The sequence below is a fragment of the Hydra vulgaris genome, chromosome 02 (assembly GCF_038396675.1).
Source record: "Hydra vulgaris chromosome 02, alternate assembly HydraT2T_AEP".
Taxonomy (NCBI): domain Eukaryota; kingdom Metazoa; phylum Cnidaria; class Hydrozoa; order Anthoathecata; family Hydridae; genus Hydra; species Hydra vulgaris.
Window position 1 is genome coordinate 51,990,749 of NC_088921.1, and position 21,907 is coordinate 52,012,655.

Sequence of the window (21,907 nt, forward strand, 5' to 3'; positions counted from 1 at the left end):
TAAAAATCTTTTAAAAAAAATAAAATTGTCAGTCATGGGTAAGACACTTAGTTGAATTCTAATAGGCGAAACAGTGTTTTATTTACTATTTAGTATTTTCATTACTGCGAGTGCTATACTCTATTAAAACTCTTTCAGCTCCTTTTAGCGTTAAGTTAAAAGTTCAATAATAAAGATTGGAAAAACGATATCGCTAAAGATAAAACTATGATTTAATAATCAGTTGCACACTTTTTGAAATTATTTCTAGTTGCCAAAATTACCAATTTTTTACGTCATGTCATGTCATGGGTAAGACACTTAGTTGAATTCTAATAGGCGAAACAGTGTTTTATTTACTATTTAGTATTTTCATTATTGCGAGTGCTATACTCTATTAAAACTCTTTCAGCTCCTTTTAGCGTTAAGTTAAAAGTTCAATAATAAAGATTGGAAAAACAATATCGCTAAAGATAAAACTATGATTTAATAATCAGTTGCACACTTTTTGAAATTATTTCTAGTTGCCAAAATTACCAATTTTTTACGTTATTTTTTCAAGTTCTTTATTCTTCTTAGCTAAAAATTTTCTAAACTTAATTTTTTCGATTGAAAAATAAAAATCTTTTTTTTAACGTATCTAAATAAAAAAACTCGTTTGTAACATTTGTTTAGAGAATCCCTTTCGAATGTTTATTTGTTTAAAAACAAGATATTTCAGCAGATTTGGATAAGACATATGGTTTAAAAAGAAACGAAGCTTAAAAAGAAACAAAACGTCTTTTCTAGAAGAGAACTGCTGCTTACGTCCTTGAAAATGACATTAACTTTTTTGTAAAGGATATCTAATTTAACAATAAACTAATTTTAATCAAAATGTATTCTTATCTGGAAATACTAGTCCTTATTATCATCTGCAAGTATAAACTCACCACGTGATCTAAATAAAAATTGTTATATTCTTAAACTTAGTAGATTACATTTTTTAAAAACCAATTGTATATATCAATAATCGCAATGTAATGTTGATTGTTTAACATAAGAAAACGACAAGTAAAAAAAGACAAAACAAGCAATGATTTAACACTTTATTGTAAGTTTTATATTAGGATTGGAAGTTTTAAAGGCGTTTTTAATCATCAAGTTGACATGCACAGATTTCATCCCAACTGTAATCGGTTTGCCCTCAATGGCCATGATAACATCTCCAACAGAAAGGACTTTTAGATTTTTGTTCTATAAAAAAAACATTCATTTTTTTAACATTATACACACGTGTATGTATGTATGTATGTATGTATGTATGTATGTATGTATGTATGTATGTATGTATGTATGTATGTATGTATGTATGTTTGGATGTATTGTTTATTTATGCATACATGTATATTTATAAGTATGTGCATATTAGTGTATACATGAAAGAGATATAGCACATTAATATATGTAAATACATTCAATGTTATTTTAAAATATTTTGAAGATTTTGATACAAAAATCAATCAATAAATTAAAATCCTTTACACTTGATATGACAACATATATATATATATATATATATATATATATATATATATATATATATATATATATATATATATATATATATATATATAGTAAATTAGTAAAATAGAATTTTAGAATCAAGGATGCATACTCCTCTACAAAACAAGATGCAAACAAGGACGTGCAAACTAGTAAAATACCAACTATATTTGCAAACTATTAGACCTAATTGCGACATTATAGTGACAATTTCGTCCCAAACCTTTAATTTGTAACAAAGTCTGTTCTTAACATAATTTTGGTTTCGACCGAAATTCGATAATGATGATGTTAACAAATAATTAAAAAAAAATTAAAAAAAAAAAAAGAATAATAAATTAATAACGAATTAATGATAGTTAAGCACATTTAAAATTAGGATAACTTTTAAATCCTATTAAAAGTCACTTTAAATAATTTAGCTTTTATATTGTTGTTTATTGTTAGTTAAAATCTTAATTAAATTAATTTAATTTTAACTAATAAATAATAATAGTGAATTAAATAACTTCTTTAAATAATAATTAAATCAATTATTTTAACTAAAACAAAGAAAATTAATCAAAAAAATTACATATTAAAATCATTACAAGACAAGAAAAAAATTAACTTTTAAAAAAAACAAGACATGTTTTGACTAAATACAATCATCCTAACCGAAAAGTATCTGTTAAAAACAGTACGAAATATATTGTAGTAAAAATAAAACATAATAACATAAAGCCATAAATTAATTACATATTTTCTATAGATACATAACAAGCTTAGTTAATTTTTTTTATATCTAACATAACAAAAAATTAAATACAAATTTTCATAAACTAAATGATATTTTAATTTAATTTGGTTGTCTATTCGCATGATTATAATTTATAGTTAAAATATTATAAGTTAACATTAATTTATAAAAGGTAAACTTTGTTTATAACAGTTTGTTTTTTTTAAACACAATTTTTTACCTCAATACTTGAAATAAACACATATTTTCCATTATGTTTTGAATTAACAGCAAACCCTGGCTCTCCAGTGTCATTGGGAACATTTACAATTTTTGTTTTCGGCTGCTTTTGGATTTTTCCAGTGTATATAGCTTGTTCCTTTAGTAACACAATATATATATATATATATATATATATATATATATATATATATATATATATATATATATATATATATATATATATATATATATATATATATATATATATATATATATATATATAAACTAATTTAAAACATCAGATAATATGAATTCTCTCAATACTAAATAATTTATTTGAAATTTTCGCCGGATTATAGGCACCGGCATAATCAGCATATAACGTAATATAATTTTGACGTCACCTTTATAATGGCTTCTTTTACTTAAGTATGAAAAAAATGAAGTCCAAAAATTTGTTTTAACATATTGTCCATTGTCCAAATTAATACCACCGTACATTGGAAAACATTGATGTTTTTGTATCTCCAAGGCTTCACGGGCTTTTCTTTCAAATTTTTTATCCTCAACTTTAAGTGTTTCTGCCCTATCCCATTCAATATCCTCATCGCAATTTACTTTATGCAAAGCTAATGCAGACTGGTTTAACTTGCCTTCAGTCAAAAATGTTTGGTGTTTTGAACCCTTGTTCTTGTTTGAAGTTTTGATTCACCGAGCGTTTGCACTTAATTAAACAGGTTCCAGGTTGGCTGTTGCGTGGTAATTTTGATTTATTTCTAGACGTTAATAGCGTTTTTAGGTTAGCATTTGACTTGAAAACAGTTCTGTAACCAGATTTTCTGAATATTCTTCTAAGTCTGGGAGATATTATTGGTATCCATGGAAAAGAAATTGTAGGAAGGTTATTAGAGTTTGATAGAGTTTCATTTTTATTTGCTAAACGTTTTTTTCGAACGTGATAAGAAATATCTTTAAGCATTTTTTTATCGTACCCATTTTCAATAAACACTTGAATTAAAAAATTTATTCTCCAATGTACGGTGGTATTAATTTGGACAATGGACAATATGTTAAAACAAATTTTTGGACTTCATTTTTTTCATACTAAAGTAAAAGAAGCCATTAAAAAGGTGACGTCAAAATTAAAAAAAAAATTTTGTTGTAATTTAACGGTCACAATTTTTGTAATTATATTATATTATATGCTGATGATGCCGGTGCCTATAATCCGGCAAAAATTTCAAATAAATTATTTAGTATTGAGAGAATTTGTATTATCTGATGTTTTAAATTAGTTTATATATATATATATACTCTCCTACAAGATGTCAACATTTAAATCATATATACATATATATTTATATATACGCATATATATATATATATATATATATATATATATATATATATATATATATATATATATATATATGTATATATGTATATATATATATATATATATATATATATATTTATACATAAATACATATATATATATATTTATATATCCATATATATATTTTTATATATACATATATGCATATGCATATACATATATGCATATATATATATATATATATATATAATATATATATATATATATATATATATATATATATATAAATATATATATATGTATATATATGTATTTAAATATATATAATCAATCCTCGGTATTAGGAAAAATGAGGCCAGACTTCAATCTTTTAGAAGTCAGCATCAGGTCGGCAAAAAAAATTTTGATACAAAAGGTCTCACCATAAAACATAGAAACGAGGTCAGCAATTTTTTGCCGACCTCAAACACTTTAAGGTCGGCATTGCTGAATGCCGAACTTAATTCCGAGGGCTGATTATATATTAGGGGTATTCAAAAAAAAAAAAAATTCAAAACACGAATACACAAGAAGCCAAATTTGGAGCAAATATTGAAAAACTACGATTAAAAAAAACAAATTTCAAAAATATTGTCATTTACCTCAAGCTCAAGCGGCAAAATAACCTAAAAAATGCACCAAATTGTTCCCAAATTATTTGGCTTTGAGCCAAATAATTTGGGAACAATTATTTGGCTTAACAATTACCAAAGGTATATCTCAATATTTTGAGATTTACCTTGCGTGACCATTATGATCATATTAGAAAAAAAAAAAAAATTTCTAATATGATCATAATTGACCAAAATTTTTTTTTTAGATTGTTGTGTATCCTGGTTTTTTCATAATTGTTGTTTAAAAGATTTTGCAAAAAAATATACAAAAAATAATTTTGGGAAAATGGACAAAAAAATAAGTTTTTTTTTCTTTTGCATAAATTTTGCGATTTCTTTTTTTAATTTAAACAACAATTATGAAAAAACCAGAATACACAACAACCTAAAAAAAATTTGGACCATTATGAGCACAATTTTTTTTTACAAAGTATTGAGATATTAAAATATTGAGATTTACGTTGTGCTCAAAGCCAAATTACCTAGGAACTATTTGGGGCATTTTTTAGGGAATTTTGCCGCTTGAGCACAAGGTAAATGTTAATAAATTTGGATTTTTTTAATATTTGCCCCAAATTTGACTTCTTGTGTATTTGCATTTAAAAAAAAAATTTTTTTAGAACACCCCATAATATATATATATATATATATATATATATATATATATATATATATATATATATATATATATATATATATATATATATATATATATATATATATATATATATATATATATATATGAAGACCTCAGTGGAAAAACCGGCGTTGTCACATTTAAAAAGTATTGAGAAAGTATTTGTTGATCATTAATAAATATCTTTATTTAAAGCAAAGAAAAAAAAATTTTTGTATAAAAAATTACAAAATGTTTTGTTTTTGAATAAATTTTAAATAAAATAATTATAATATAAAAATTTTTTTAAATTGCTTAGTTTCATTTGCTTTAAATAACGGGTGGTTACTAAAAATCCGGACTAACTTTCATGGGCAATTACTCTCATAGTTTTTATGGTAGAGATTAAATAAAAATATCATTAAAAAGAGTTTTTAGGTATTTATTTATTTTAATTAAGTTTGTCTTCAACCAGTCTGTTTCTTCGGATTCGGCCAACTCTAACACGAGTTGACCCAAAAAGTGAAAATACAAGGTTAAGGTCAATTTTTTTCAGGCAAAGCTTTATTCTGGTTTGTAGTTGCTTCACGTCTTTTGCTTGCCAGTTACTCTCATATACTTTGCCTTTCAAAATAGCCCAAAAGTCTTCTATTGGACGACACTCCGGTACGGCTGGCGGATTGTCAACTTTTTTGATAAAATTGATGTTATGAGTCTCATAGTAGTTGGTCACGGTTTTGGCATAATGCGATGACGCCAGGTCCGGCCAAAATATATAATTACCATCGGCATGATGAGCGTTGATGAACGGCACTAATCTTCTCTTTATACAATTAATTTCATAGATGGCTTTATTGACTGCAAGGCCGCTGGGGATAAAAAATGGCTTTGAAATACCTTTGACAGAAGCGGCTAGCCAGACAAGCACCTTGGGCTCGAACTTGCGCTTTTTGCGATATTTAACACTTGGTGGAGTCTTGTCTCTGTTGCTAGAGTAGTAGGTGCTGTTTCCATTAATTGTTGAGTGTGACAGAGTAAAGTAAGACTCGTCGTCAAGGATGACCGATTTTCCTTTAAAATCACGATAAACACGATCAATGCCGGTTTTGATTCGCTCATTCTGGTTCTCTAGTCGATGAGGTATACCCTGTTTTTTATAACTTTTGATGTCAGTGTACTTGGCAAGAGTTTTAATGATATGTGAATGACTGCATCCATATTTTCGACCAGCTTGCCTCATCGAAACTCGGTCACTGTGATCAAATATGGTTTTCAGGCGCTTGATACCCTTTGGGGTCATGATTTTGGCCACACGACCACTTCCTTGCACTCTTTTGTACCCAGAATCATTCTCAACACGTTTGATTATATCATAGATAGTGCTTCTTGGAATTTTTTCAGCATTGAAGTGAGCTACTGTGAACCTTTATACCTTGCAATTTATTTTTCAAATAGAACTCGTAAATCCGTTTTCTTACCTCTTCTTGCTTGGCCATCATTATTTTCTTAACTATTATTAATTATCTAAAAACAAGTAAATTAACTTATAGAGAATTAAATAAGCTTTAAAATGGATATAAGCATGAAAAAAAATAATTTAGTTTGTAGCATTTAAAATTCAGTTAAAGATAGTCCGGATTTTTAGTAACCACCCGTTAAAGACTTTTATTAATGATCAATAAATACTTTCTCAATACTTTTTAAATGTGACAACGCCGGTTTTTCCACTGAGGTCTTCATATATATATATATATATATATATATATATATATATATATATATATATATATATATATATATATATATATATATATATATATATATATATATATATATATATATATATTTGTACACAAATAAGCAAAATTTTAAATATAAATATCAACTAATAAATAAATGGATTTAAAAATCATATTTTGTACTCCAATCTTGCTTGCTTGCTTTCTACAAATTATATATATAATATGTATGACTACATATAAAAAAAAACATAATTAATAATGAAAAAAAAACAACATAATAATGGAAAATAAATGATGTAACATGTTTTATCCTATGCAATTTTAATTTTAAAAATATCACAACCTATTGTGTAGTTCAAATGCTTTAATACACTAGCAAGATAAGCTGATATTGCAGTAATTTTTACTATAATATCAATAATTTGAGATGCTAAAAATAAAATACACTTTACCGGTTTTTGCGTATTTCTATTTGAAAAAGCTTCTATTTTTGAAACAATAGATTCTGTAACGAAACTTTCATTTGAACTAAATAAAAAATTCTTTTTTTTAGGTACAGTCGGAAACTTATGTCGAGGTAACAATGCAATGACATTTTTGTGTGCTTCTTCTATTCCAGATACATCCTCAACTAAATCTTGTGGCACTTCTCTTGCTCTTAAATCAAAATCTGTAGATATATATTTGCTACTTTTTAGTAAATTTTTATCAAAAGTAGAAACTGCATTATTGTCAACTGATTTAATAGTGTTTTTTAGTTTTTTATTTGAATTCTCACTTGCATTAAAAACAGTTGACGAGCAACCAAATTGAGGTGATTTACTCATAATTGGTTTTCCATACATTTTTAGTTGATCATTTGCAATCGAATCCAGGGTACTATCAGATTGGTGATTACGATAACTCTCTGAATTTTCATATTGGTATTGATTTCTGATATTGAGTTTAAATGTTTTTTTGTTGTCAAGTTCATTATAACTACTCTCATTTGGTTCCAGACTTCCAGATTTTACTTTAGAATCAGGTAAATAATCTTGTCGCAAAATGTCATTTACAGAAAAGTTAGCATACCGATTTTCAATTGTGCTGGTAACATCAAATGTAGGTGAACTGTTTGAACTATGAAAAGTACCTGCATATTGTTCGCTTGTTTTGAAAACTATTTTGTTAGCTTGTGGATCTTTGGTCATTTTTGTAAAGTTTTCTAGGCTTTTATCACCTTCAGAAATAGTTTTTTCTTGAAGCAAATAATTATTTTTTAAATACTTTGGTTGGAAATTGTTTAAGTTGTCATTTTGTTCGCATGCAAAATAAGAGTAAAAGCTATCCGAATTTTTTGATAGCAAAGGAGACAAGTAATTTTCATGTGATAGCAAAGGAGATAAATAATCTTCATTGATTTCCGGTGATAGTTGAGGATTCGATATTTCATTTTTCGATAAGGGTTTGCTAAGCATTTTGAAAGACTTTGTTTGAACATCTTGGTTATTTAATTCTAAATTGGATACAGCTATATTATTATCAGCGTAATCATAACTTTGAAGTATATTTTCTATATCGTTTAATTTCTCACTTTCTATGTCATTTATTTTTATCGGGTAGTTGTCCTTAACCATTTCTATTGGATTGAAAGATTCACATTTAATTTCATCAACACATAGATTTTGATCTCTACGTAAATAATTTTCAGCTAAATTTTTATCAATTTTCTTTTCTTTTTCTTTTTCGTTTTTATCATTAAACATATCATTTGATACAAAGTTTGTTTGAAAAAAAGAAAAATGATCACTTGACTTAATGTTTTTTTTACTGTTGGTATAGTATTCTTCAAATCCACCATTTATATTTATTTCATGATTATCATTATTCATGTCTTGATTTTTACTATTATTTTTAAAATGCTCTAGTGAAATATGCTGGTCACTTTCTTTGATGAATTTATTTGTGCTGTCTAAATGATTACTTTCTGGATCATATTGTTTTTTATTGGATTGAAAATAAATTGGAGAATGTTTTTCATTAGATTGAAAAAAAATCGGAGAATGTCTTTCATTGGATTGAAAAAACTTTGATTGCTTTTCATTATTTAACTTAAAAAAAAAAAAAAAACTTTTATAAAAATAAAACTCATAATGGCATGTAACAAACAAGCAACAGTTTAAAAAATATTTAAAACATGTAAATTCTTTTAGAATTGAAACTAAACCAATCAAAATCCTGATGTTTGAATAACATCAGGAGTTTGAGAACCTTAAAGTTAATCATAAGAAGAGTTAAATATAAAAAACAGTAATGTGCTCATACCACTTAGTTACAAACATTGTTAAGTTGTTTATTCAGCATCAGAAATTGTAGTTAACTATTACAAGTTCTGTTGCTTTTTTGGTTATAATGAAACTAATACGGATGCCATTGTTATAAAAAAATGAATACTGTATACTATATGTCACTGTAATTAAACCAATATAACAAATAAAGTTAAGTTTAAACTTTTCTGACAACCTTAAGTTGTCAGAAAAGTTCAAAACTTGTAAGAATAAAATAGCATATGAAACTCATCAAATTAATGAATTCAGAAAAAAAAAAAACTTTTAAAATTATGTTTAGTTCTACAAACAAAAACAAAATTTAAAATGCACTGATTTCAAAGTCAGACATTAATTGTACTTTTGCTTTGAAATGCTTAGCTCATCAAATTAAAATCCAAAAAATATTTTACTGAAGCAATTGAGAAAACATTTGCTTTTATTTTCTGCTATCTAGTTATCTCCATTAAATCAGTTCCATTATGAGGGAGTTATAATGCATTCTAAAAATCTAAAAAACTGAAAACGCACTGAATTAAAATAAAATTTGATAAACTATAATGAACATAAAGCTTGAAAGACACTTTTAAGCTCGAAAAAGGTATCTTTGAAAAATTTATGGAAAAAATGTAGGAAAATTTTTGTATCTTTTGTAACAACCTAAAAATTTATTGGTATTGGTTCTACATAGTTTTCAATGGATAATAGTTTATCCTAATAGTTAATCCTATCATTATCCTAATTTATCTATTATCCTATTATCCTAAGTGTTTATCCTAATAGTCACATATATTTTAAACAATTAACTGTAATCATAAAATTATGGAGTTATTGGTAAAAAAAAAATGTCTGCATTCTGAAGATTTTTAGTTAATATAAAAACATTGTAGACAGTTTAAAATTAAATTTAAAATAAAAAATATTGTTAAATATACTTTCTCATTGCATAAACTCTTGATTTCTTCCACTTGATCACCTTCATCATATCTTTCAAAAGACAAACTTCTTTCTAGCTGTTCCTGATTATCATATTGCTCATCTTCATGATCAATATACCGACTTTCATAAGAGTCTATGCCATAATTCATCTCTTCATATTTATCTTTTTTAGTATTTTCTGTTGATAAGATTTCATTACTTGATGTTTGCAGTGAATACTGATTTTCTATCTAAACAAATGATAACAGGATGATCTACTTTGTTGACGTGTTGAATTATGATTACAAAAAAATAAAAATTTTAACTTACTTGAATTGCTTCAACTTCTTGTCCTAAAATAATTGTGTCAAAAGTTTCCAAATCATGTGCTTTTACAATACCTCGAACATCATTCAAAAGTGACATCTAAAATAAATTGTTAAAAAATCTTTATTAAAGTCATTAGTTATATATATATTTATATATATTTATATATATATATATATATATATATATATATATATATATATATATATATATATATATACATATATATATATATATATATTATATAAAGATATGGATATATATTATATAAAGATATGGATATATATTATATAAAGATATATATATATATATATTATATAAAGATATATATATATATTATATAAAGATATATATACATGTTATATAAAGATATATATATATATATATATATATTATATAAAGATATATATATATATATATATATATATATATATATATATATATATATATATATATATATATATATACGACGAACAATTCATACCTAAAGAAGCAATTTCCTAATATGCTTATTGCGCTCTTATTCTAAAAATCTGGGCATTCATTTTTCAGAAAAAGAAAAAAAAATAAAGAATAATGAAAGAAATGATTGATGCACCATGTCAAACCCTTAGTCAATGTAATAGCACTCTTTTGTGGCAGCAAGCTATAAGTCAGTGTATGTATGTATTGAAGCCCCTGGTAGCAGGCTATTTCAATGTGACAATTTTGGTTCAAGCCTCCATATAGGTGGTAAGACTTAAATGGCATTTTCTAATAGAAGTATCACAATAAAAAAAATTCTGACCTGAGAAATAGGTTAATGTTAGAAACAGCACTCAGTTGTTAAAAATTAATTTAACTTTTCCATATTATCATTTAAATCAGAAAATGAAATTATGGAAACCTGTTCAAACCATGAGAGCGAAAAAACAAATATTTAACTTAAAAATATAGGTGTGTGCACAGTGTGTGTGCTTGTGTATGATTAGGCAAGTTTTTTTTTTTTTATTACAAGTTATTTAAAAAATTGTTAGTAACTAATTAGATTTACTAACTAATAATACAACTATTATTTATAGCATGTTATTTGGAACAGCAAAACAATAAACTTTCAGATAAATAAACTAACCATCATATAAACGTAACTTTTTTTTTTTTTTTAAAGTAAGAAAAGTTTAATTTTGTAATACATCATTGTCAAAAGAAACAAAAAAATGTTTTTATAAAACAATTTCTATTCAACAAATAACAATTTTAAAAATTTAATAAATAAAGAATCATTAAAAATTATGTACTATTCATAAAATTTGATTTGTAAAAAAATAATTACAAACTAAATCTTATGAATATGATTTTATTAATACTTTTATGAATATATAATATAGCTTGTGTTTTTATTAGGAACTTAAACCTGTTTTTGTGCCACTGGTGTTGTTTTTATTAATCAACATTAATTTCGTATATTTTATGTCTTAATGGATTTTGAAAGTCTTATATATACATTTTTCTTTTTTTTGTTTACATAATAAAAACCTGTATAGAATCATCAAAATAATTTGAATTTGTTACACTTGTGTTTTCTCATATTAAATTTAACTAGCCTATGTTAACAAGGTTCATGTTTATACATACATAGTAATCCAACTGGTATAAGAAATAATAAGAATAATAAGAAATTATCTTTATGTAATTTATTTTATATAAATTCTTATCTTGTTTTAAAAAGTATATTTTGAAGTTTTTGCATTCTATTTTAGAATGCCTCAACTTGATAAATAAAAAAGAACTTTTTGATAACAAATAAAAAAACAGTTTACATTATGCATGTTTTAAAAAAATGTGATATATATGCTGAACTTAAATATTTAGATATTTAAAAACAACTTTATCAAGCTTTTTCAAAATATGTTCAATATACATTACTCTTTGGTAAAATGTATAAATATAGATAAAACTATAAATACAACATCATATTGCAAAGCATTCATAGCATTAAGTATAGTAAACTTAACTTATTTAATGGATAAATTTTATTATATATGCATATACTAAATTTATTTTTTATCATTAAATTTAACATTTTTATTTAAAAGATATGTTAACGCACTGTAAAAATATCAAATTTCAATAAAATAAAAATGAAAATAATTGCTAGTGAGTGTTTTTATATAAAGCATTTATTTTACTAATTATTGCCATATTCATAAAGGTATGCCAAACTTATTTATTATAAATATAAAATCACTTGCATAAAATAAACTTTTTAATACAATTATTATTATACTTGATTATAATTTCTTTCAATAGCATAAAATGTAAAAAACCGCTGTGACAAAATAAGAAATGAGGAAAATTGTGAAAACACTTGAAAGTAAAAAATGTTAACACACTTAAAAGTACAAAATGCCACACAAGCTTTTAGTTTGCAGGGCTACTAAACTTTCTGTTATACTACTGTTAGTGACATTCCTGCATTCAAACAAATTGTAAAGTTCAGCTATAAGAAACTTGCCTGTGCAAAAGTAGCAATAGATTTCTATAGAATAATGATAAATGTGCAATGTAGTAATAGATTTCCATATAATAATACTAATATAATAAACAATGGCTAAAAAATTACTCATTGAATGAGGCATAGTAACTGCTACTAACAGAATTAATATCATTGCAGAAAAGAGTTTTTAACATCTTTGATATTTTTAAAATTAAAAGTTATTGGATGGTAAAAAAGAAAAAGAAATGTATGTTCATAAAATCAATAATAATTTGTAAACAAAACCCATAATAATACATGAAATTAAAAAAAAAAAAATTTTTCTATTTAAAGCAAAATGGAGACTCTTATAGCTCTTGACAAAGTTTAGTACTTTAGTGCAGATTCTTATTGTTTAGTACTTTAGTGCAGACTCTAATTGTTTAGTACTTTAGTGCAGATTCTTATTGTTTAGTACTTTAGTGCAGATTCTTATTGTTTAGTACTTTAGTGCAGATTCTTATTGTTTAGGACTTTAGTGCAGATTCTTATTGTTTAGTACTTTAGTGCAGATTCTTATTGTTTAGGACTTTAGTGCAGATTCTTATTGTTAAATTAGAAAAAGCTATGAATAGAAAATTACATTTAGTTCAAGTCAACTCTACTAAAATGAATTATTCAGACAAATAACTACTTTAACTAACGAAAATTTAAAATCCATAAAAAAATTATAATGGTGATTATGAACTTAACATCATGGTCTTCCAAGAAAAACAAAACCATACTGTATAAGTACAGCTACAAGGTATAAGTACAGGTCAAGTCTCTGAAAAAATAATTTTCAGTCATTACAAAGATTCAACAAAAATTTATTTACAAATGATTGAGCTAAATATGCATAACAAAAAAATACAAAAACTTGTTTTTAGAAATTATAGGAAAATATTTTCTAATGTCTGACAAGGAGCAATTAAAACAAGACAAGATCAAATACTCAAAAAATTTCTTAGTAAATTTAAATTACTAAAAAAACAATTTTTGATTGTAAAGGTTTGAATCCTTGAAGTTAGAACTTCACGGATTCTTAGAACAATTCAAGTTCATCTTAATAAATATCCTAATTCATTAATTGGTAAATTAAATATTTAATATTATAGTTTAATAATAATTTAATGTTAATCAATAAATTAAATTATAAAAAACTTAAAATCTAAAATGAGTTTTCTTTCATTTGTTTTGAATTGAAGCAAATCTTAAACTATCATTAATTTTTCATACTTTAACCTGATTGAGGCAAAAAAAATCTAAAGAAACTTTGCAGCTTACATATTTTTCTATTAACTACAATCAATGTCTGTTAAGCCTTTTACCAAAGCATTTATTTTATGGTTCAAAAAAATACCACATTATTCTTACTAGAGATCATTATTTCTTACTAGAAACCAGGTCGAAAAAATATATTATCTGACCTAAAAATTATGACATTTTAAGGAAAAATTAGAGAATGATGTGACTAATCACAGCTTTCACATTAGATAGAGCATAAATTCTTGCTGTTTGTGAACCAACAGAATAAATTTTACTGTAAATTTCTTTTTCAAAACATTTAAATTTTTTAAGTTTCCTAAGAAAGCTTTGTAAAGATACTTCTCTTTTAATAGTTAAAACGTATTTTAATTCTTTAAATTTAGTTGTTAAAAATATTATTGAAAATAAAAGACACTTTAAACTTCCATCTATTATACTTTACTCAAATTTCACTAAAACTGATAAAATTTTTAAAAGGTGTTGTAAAGATGTAATAAATTAAAAACAACTTTTACATAAAAGATTCATGAACTGCTTAAATCAAATATTCTCTAAAAATTTACTTGTGCTGGCTGTAATGCCAGTTGTATTAGAAAAACCTCTAGACATTTGAAAACAAGAATAAACAAGCACTTTAAAAGTGACAAACAATCTTATGTTTATAAACATTTAAACTTATCTTTCACCTTTAAAAACCTAACTAATTACAAATAATTTTAAACTTAAGATATTGCCCCGACTAAAAGTAAATTAAAAATAAAAGAAATACTTCATATTAAACGGAACTTCATGTTCAATGGGAAAATCCTTCTTTAAATAAGCAACATCTCATTATACTATAAATTTATTGATCTAGTTTACTTTATTATTATGTTTTTATTGATTGTTGACGACCAATAAAAGATTTATCATTGACACCCGCATTGAACAAGTAATTTTTTACTGTTGTACAAATGCAGAATTCAGAAATATTCAATTGTCTGCCAATTTGTTAATTGCTTACATTCAATTTATGCATACTAATGATTTTTGATAAAAAATCTCCTTAACTAACAAAAGTATTACCAATTAACAAGTTTCTACCAATTAAAAACTACAGAATGTTGAATCAAATAGCAGATGCTCTCTTTGTAACAAGTAAACTAAAATATTGCTATTACTACTAAAGTACTAATTACTAGTATGTTTTAAGTAAATTTTTAATATCAATTGGTAGCAATTACATAATTTTAAAAATAAGTGTTATTAATTTAGTTAAGTCCTCCTGACTCTCATTTTTAGGATACGAACTGTCAGAAAAGGGAGTTACCCCAAATCGTAGTTTGGTCAGCAAAATCAAAACAAATCCTCCTAATGATAAAAAAGGAACTTGAGTCATTTATAGGATTAGTAAACTTTTATGGTTGACGCATTGAAAAGTGTGCTGAAAAAATGTTACCTTTAAATAATTCATTAAAGAAAGGAGTTACATTCGAGTGGAGGAAAGAACATTAACATGCATTTGAGTTGATAAAAAAAAACCTTTGCGAAGAACCTGTGGTAAAGGTTTATGACATCAACCAAGATCTAGAAATAACAACTGATGCCAGTGAAAAAGCTATATTTGGAATACTTTCACAAAATGGTCATCCTGTATTGTATCTCTCACGAACTTTATCAGACGCTGAGAAAAGATTTTAATATCGAGAGAGAAGCATTGGTTATTATATGGCCTATTCACAGAGCTAAGCATTTTTTGTTGGGTAGGAAATTTAAATTGATATCAGACCACAGACCATTAGTGTTTATATTTGATTGTAATAAAAAATGCCTTAACTAACATCTCCTAGAACTTTAAGATGGACCCTGCAAATGATGGCATTTAACTACGAAACAAGCTATAAGAAGCGAGAAAACATTCCTTATGATGATGCATTATCAAGATTGTCTTTTCTACCACAAGATGAAAAAAAAGACCAAAAACCTTTTACACTTAGTCAAGTCAGATATCGTGAATCTTGAGCAGATAATAAAAGAGAAAATAATAGAGTATTGATGGATATCAAAACCAGAAATAGCAAAAATAATTGGAGCAGGCGCTCTGTGGCAGAAAGACCTTATAAATCTATTAGGAATAAATTGACTATTGAAAAGGGAAATGTATGTAATGGTGATCTTATTGTACCTCCTAAAACAATGAGAAGGAAGTTCATGAAATCAGTCCATTGTGCCACAATGTATGTCACATTGTGGTACAATGCAAACTCAATGTGATTAAAGTTGGAAGCTTAGTGGCCTGGCTACTGTCAAGATGTTGAAGAATATGTGAAAAACCTGAACAATGTGCAGAGATAAAGGTGAAGAAAGAGAGAACGTTACATACATGGCTAAATAAAAATAAACCTTGGTGCAGAGTAAATATGGATTTTGCCTATATTGTTATGTTGCTATGGGTGTTTTTAATTCTAGTAGATTCTATTTCTTAATGGCCTGAAGTTTTTAAAGTAAATAACCATGAACCTACCACAGTGAAGGCAGTACTATAAAGTGTATTTTCGAGAAATGGAGTTCCAGAAATATTAATATACAATAATGCTGCACAATTTCATGATACCACCTTACACCAATGGCTAAAGAAAATAGGATGCTCACCCTATAAGACCCCACCTTACCATCCTTAATCTAATAGAGCTGCCTAAAGAATGGTAGAGACAGTCAAGATGGTTTTAAAAACTTGTTTACCGGATAAAGGTTTATTATGTGGATATTTAAGCAGAATGTTTTTAAGTTACAGAACAACACCTCATGCCAGAAGATCGAGGAGTCCTTCCAAGATGATGGGGAGGCTCCTCTCACTATGAGTTTTGAAAGTGGAAGACCTTTATGGTATCGCCAATGACCAGATTCAAAGCCCAAACCTGTTTCATTTATCTCTCAGGCTGGTCAAAACACTGCAATCATATTGAGGAATAACTCTTCAGGTACATTAGCACGCTGTGACCAAATAAACAAATGCCTAACTGCGCCTAGTATAGTTATGAATAATGAAAACAATATATGTTATGATCCTATCAACAATGAGAAACTTGATCCTTTCAATAGTGATAAATCTAATATGTTTGACTTAATTGTAACTGAAGAAGAACGTACCGTATATTGTTATTTTATATTAGTCATGTTTTATTAACGATACAACAATATATATATATATATATATATATATATATATATATATATATATATATATATATACATATATATATATACATATATATATATACATATATATATATATATATATATATATATATATATATATATATATATATTATTATATATATATATATATATATATATATATATATATATATATATATATATTAAGGCGGGTCATACTTTTTTTTTTTGTGGCTATAGCATAAAAAGTTGTTCTATTGGTTCAAAATCTAGGGACCATAAGATTTTTTAAATTTTAAGCTCAGTAAGTACTTGCAACTTGTAGTTGAAAATGTGGAAATAACGTGAAAACGTATATCAATTTTATAAAGACATATTCTTATTAGTGTTCACTGAGTTTAGTTTATATTACATTCGCTGGTACATGAAATGATATTAGATAAGTCCAAGTAACCATAATTTAATCATACATTACCTTAACTCAACCAAAAGTAATCCTAGCATATCGTAAATTTACCCTTATCAAACCCTGTATTACGGTAATATATGTGTTTAATATGTTCTGTTTTATATTTTAGATTGTTTAAAAAAAGTGGTAATTGATTCTTGCTACAACAGGGTTTATTTCAACCAGTTGTTTATAATCAATCTTTTCTAATTGTTATATGATATTGTTTGGACAAGTTGGTTTCCATTGTATTGAGTATTAATAAATGGCGTCCGTCAGCACAAGACTTGGGACTAAACACTCAGTTCTGGGGCAGCCTGCAGTTATAAAAAAAAATCAACTTCCTACATCTAGTGATGTTTACAGACTGTATGACTACTACTTAAAGCACAATAAATATGATTGTATGCAGAAGAGAGTGACAGCTGTAGCACATGAAGTTGTAAGTATCTACAACACTGGGAGTATCCCAGTAATTGACACAAAGAGTGTAGTCAATTGTATAAAGAAATTGATTGATAAAGTTAAGGGTCTTGCTAAATATCCCAGTTCTAAGAAGACATCCATCAACTACCAAGACTGTTTGAAACCATTACAAACTGTATTTGATATATGTACTTGTAAATGTGTTGACAGCGGTATACAAGAGAATTCACAATGTATTTGTCCACTGTCGCATAAAATACCTCCAACAGAATGGTCTTTCTGGTTGGACCAAAAAACTGAAAGGAAAATGTATATAGGTGCTATAGATATAAAAGCTACAGGTATGTTGCAGAAGAAAGAAATGAGAGCAGTCAAACGTTTAAAATTTGAGCGCAATCAGAAAATAAAATATGAGACAAAAATAAATTATATCTACAACAACATGAGTGATGATGCTGATGATGATGGTGGTGAGGACATAGAACTTTAACTAAACATGGGTGATGAAGTTCTTGATTATGAAATTTCCAGTGGTGAATCTGATGATGGTGTTGCAGCACCCAGAAACATGAAACAATATGCGGAGTTGTGCTTTGGACAGATGCAAGATTAGTAACAGAGAAGCTTGTCTTGTAGTGAATGCAGTGCTAAAAGATATGAAGCTATTGTCGGCAGAAACTGCAATAGATCCTGCAAAACTTAGACGTCAGAGAGGTCTTTGGCGGCAGAAACAAATTTCTAAGCATGCTGCCGAGATGCAAGAACTAATTTGTATTGGATTTGATGGGAAGAAAGACTTAACTTTTGTTGAGAAGTCTGGTATACATAGAAGCATAAAGGAAGAACATTATATTATTGTATCATTTCCAAACAATAACTACATTGATCATGTAATGCCAGAAACAGGTAAAGCAGTTGACGTTGCAAATGAGATATTATCGATAATTGCAAATACAAATTCAGCAAGTACGCTACTAGCAGTTGTTTGTGACGGTACAGTAACCAATACAGGCAAACGAAATGGTGTGATTCGAAAAGTAGAGAAAGGCGTTGCAAGACCACTGCAATGGCTTGTTTGCCTGTTGCGTGCTAATGAACTACCATTTCGGAAATACATTTCTGCTATTGATGGAGGATGTACAAGAGGTCCTAGTAGTTCCAGTGGTGTAATTATGAGTGCGCTAGACTTTGACCCCAAGTATTTACCAATTTCAAAGTTTAAAGCTATGTTAGGAAAAGTGGTTGAGATTAATGATGAGGTTAAGAACAGTCTAAGTACTGATCAAATATATCTTCTTAGAGCATGCTTAGCAGTGCAGCAAGGTTATACAAATAGTGATGAAATTAGGTCTTTACAGAACGCAATGCCAGGAAATTTAAATCATGCTAGGTGGCTGACAAAAGCCAACAGAATTTTGAGATTGTATATGTCAAAAGAAGTCTGTTCCCCATCACTATACAAAATTGTACGCTTTATAGTAAATGTTTACGCTCCTTCATGGTTCAATATCAAGAGTCATCCTTCTTGCGCTGATGGTGCAAAGAACTTTTTTTACTTGCTGAAGCAGTGTCATGAGCTTGGAGCAGAAGATTGGAAAATATTAGAGCCTGTGTTGCAGAACAGCAACTACTTTGCCCACTCCGAAAACATTCTTCTTTCTGGTGTTTGTGACAATGATGATTCTGTGCAACATTTCTGTTGTGAAAAAATAATTAATTTGAGAAGTACTTTGTGTAGTTCTTCTGTGCGTGTTTTTGATAAGTCAAGTATCAAGCTAAACGCCAATGCTTTGACTTACGTTGATATGATTGACTGGACTACAGCTAACCTCACACCACCACCGTTGCTAGCAGCTATTGAAAGTGAAAAACTTCAACACTGTCAGTTTGATTTCATTTTTGGTATACCCTGTCACTCTCAGGCAGTTGAGCGTGCTATCCAAGATATCTCTGCAGCAAGCTCAACCGTTTTTGGGCATGAATCGCGACATGAAATGATTTTACAGTGTACTGCATCAAGAACAGAACTACCTAGTGTTAGCTGTAAATCAGACTTTTTGTAAATTACGTTTGATTATATTGTTTCATTGAACTAATAATATCTAGAACTTCACCATTTAAGTGAATTTTATGTTTCGACGTCGATAACACCCCCTTATCGTTGGCACGGCCGCAATTAAGGGGGTGCATCTTTTTTTTTAACTTTTTTTTATAGTAAGCAAAAAATGCTTATAAAACCCCCAAAAAAATACTTTTTTGCGCTAGCCATGGATATGGCCTCATATTAAGTGCTATTAAATCATATTAAGTGCTTGATAAATTTCTTATATTTTTAGCTATAAGCCATTAAAAGGTAAATCTTTGCGGTAAAGTTGCAAGTACAAGACACCTGTTGTTTTAAATGTTTTTGGCCTTTTTACAATAAGTAGCACCTAGAGCAACTTTTTAGACCATAGCCAGGTTAGCAACTCTAAAAAAAAAAAGTATGACCCGCCCTAATATATATATATACACACACATATCCTGTTTTTTTGTTCTTTGTTAAAATAAAAGCTGAACTGCACACAAATACCTATAGAGTTTAATAAAATGTAAAAAAACTTGGTCTATTCATGAGGACTTCTATTTGAAGGAAAAAATGACATAAACATGAAGTTAAATAATAAATTCTAATTAACAATTACTTTTGCTTCTGTATCAAGAAGATCCATCAATGATAATGCAAAACCATTAACGGTTATATCTCCATGAATATATTCTTTAATGTAATACTTTAAAGTAAGCCATTCATCTTGGCTTAAGCTATGGTTTGCTTTTTTTTCTAAGAAACTATAAGAAGTTGGCCCAATTACAGCCTGATGTTGAATTTGAGTGCCAACTATTCCAGGTTTAAAAACAGTGCTCTAAAGAATATAAAAAATGTTTTTAATTTTAAGAGACTTCAAATATACAGTAAATAATACATGATATACAAATAAAAATATACAACTTTATTTATTTTGAAAGTATTACCTGGAGATTTTTAAGACTCTCAGCCCTTAACAAAGATCTAAAGAAGAAACTATACATTATTTATATGATATATGACATGTTTATTTAAATATAAATATACAATCAATAATATATTATATATATATATATATATATATGTATATATATTTTATATATATATATATATCTAATGGTAGTATGTATATATATAAATATATATAATTAATAGGTAATATATATATATATATATATATATATATATATATATATATATATATATATATATATATATATATATATATAATATATATATATATTATACATATATATATATATTTAATGGTAGTATGTATATATATATATATATACATACTACCATTATATATATATATATATATATATATATATATACATATATATATATATATATATAATATATATATATATATATATATATATATATATATATATATATATATATTATACATATATATATATATTTAATGGTAGATGTATATATATATATATATATTTAATGGTAGTATGTATATATATATATATATATATATATATATATATATATATATATATATATAGTTATGTATATATATATATATATATATATATATATATATATATATATATATATATATATATATATATACATATATATATATATATATATATACGTATATGTATATATATATATTTTTTTAATATATATATATATATATATATATATATATATATATATATATATA

At 26.2% G+C, this 21,907-nt stretch overlaps 1 protein-coding gene across 4 annotated transcripts in view; it reads right to left on the reverse strand.

The window, feature by feature from the left end:
• Positions 1-1,052: 1,052 nt before the first annotated feature.
• The window catches only part of LOC100208667 (putative uncharacterized protein DDB_G0282133), a 38,704-nt gene continuing 17,849 nt past the window's right edge, over positions 1,053-21,907 (reverse strand). For 2 of the 4 annotated variants that reach the window (XM_065791325.1, XM_065791327.1), the window contains 7 exons: positions 21,168-21,204; positions 20,840-21,058; positions 10,366-10,461; positions 10,053-10,286; positions 7,264-8,901; positions 2,484-2,621; positions 1,053-1,215 (listed from right to left, as the gene is read on the reverse strand). In XM_065791325.1, the coding sequence (XP_065647397.1) occupies positions 1,060-1,215; positions 2,484-2,621; positions 7,264-8,901; positions 10,053-10,286; positions 10,366-10,461; positions 20,840-21,058; positions 21,168-21,204 (2,518 nt within the window). In that variant the 3' untranslated portion in view covers positions 1,053-1,059. Of the gene's footprint in view, positions 1,216-2,483; positions 2,622-7,263; positions 8,902-10,052; positions 10,287-10,365; positions 10,462-20,839; positions 21,059-21,167; positions 21,217-21,907 lie in introns of all 4 variants that reach the window. The other 2 variants (XM_065791324.1, XM_065791326.1) reach the window with 1 other exon arrangement.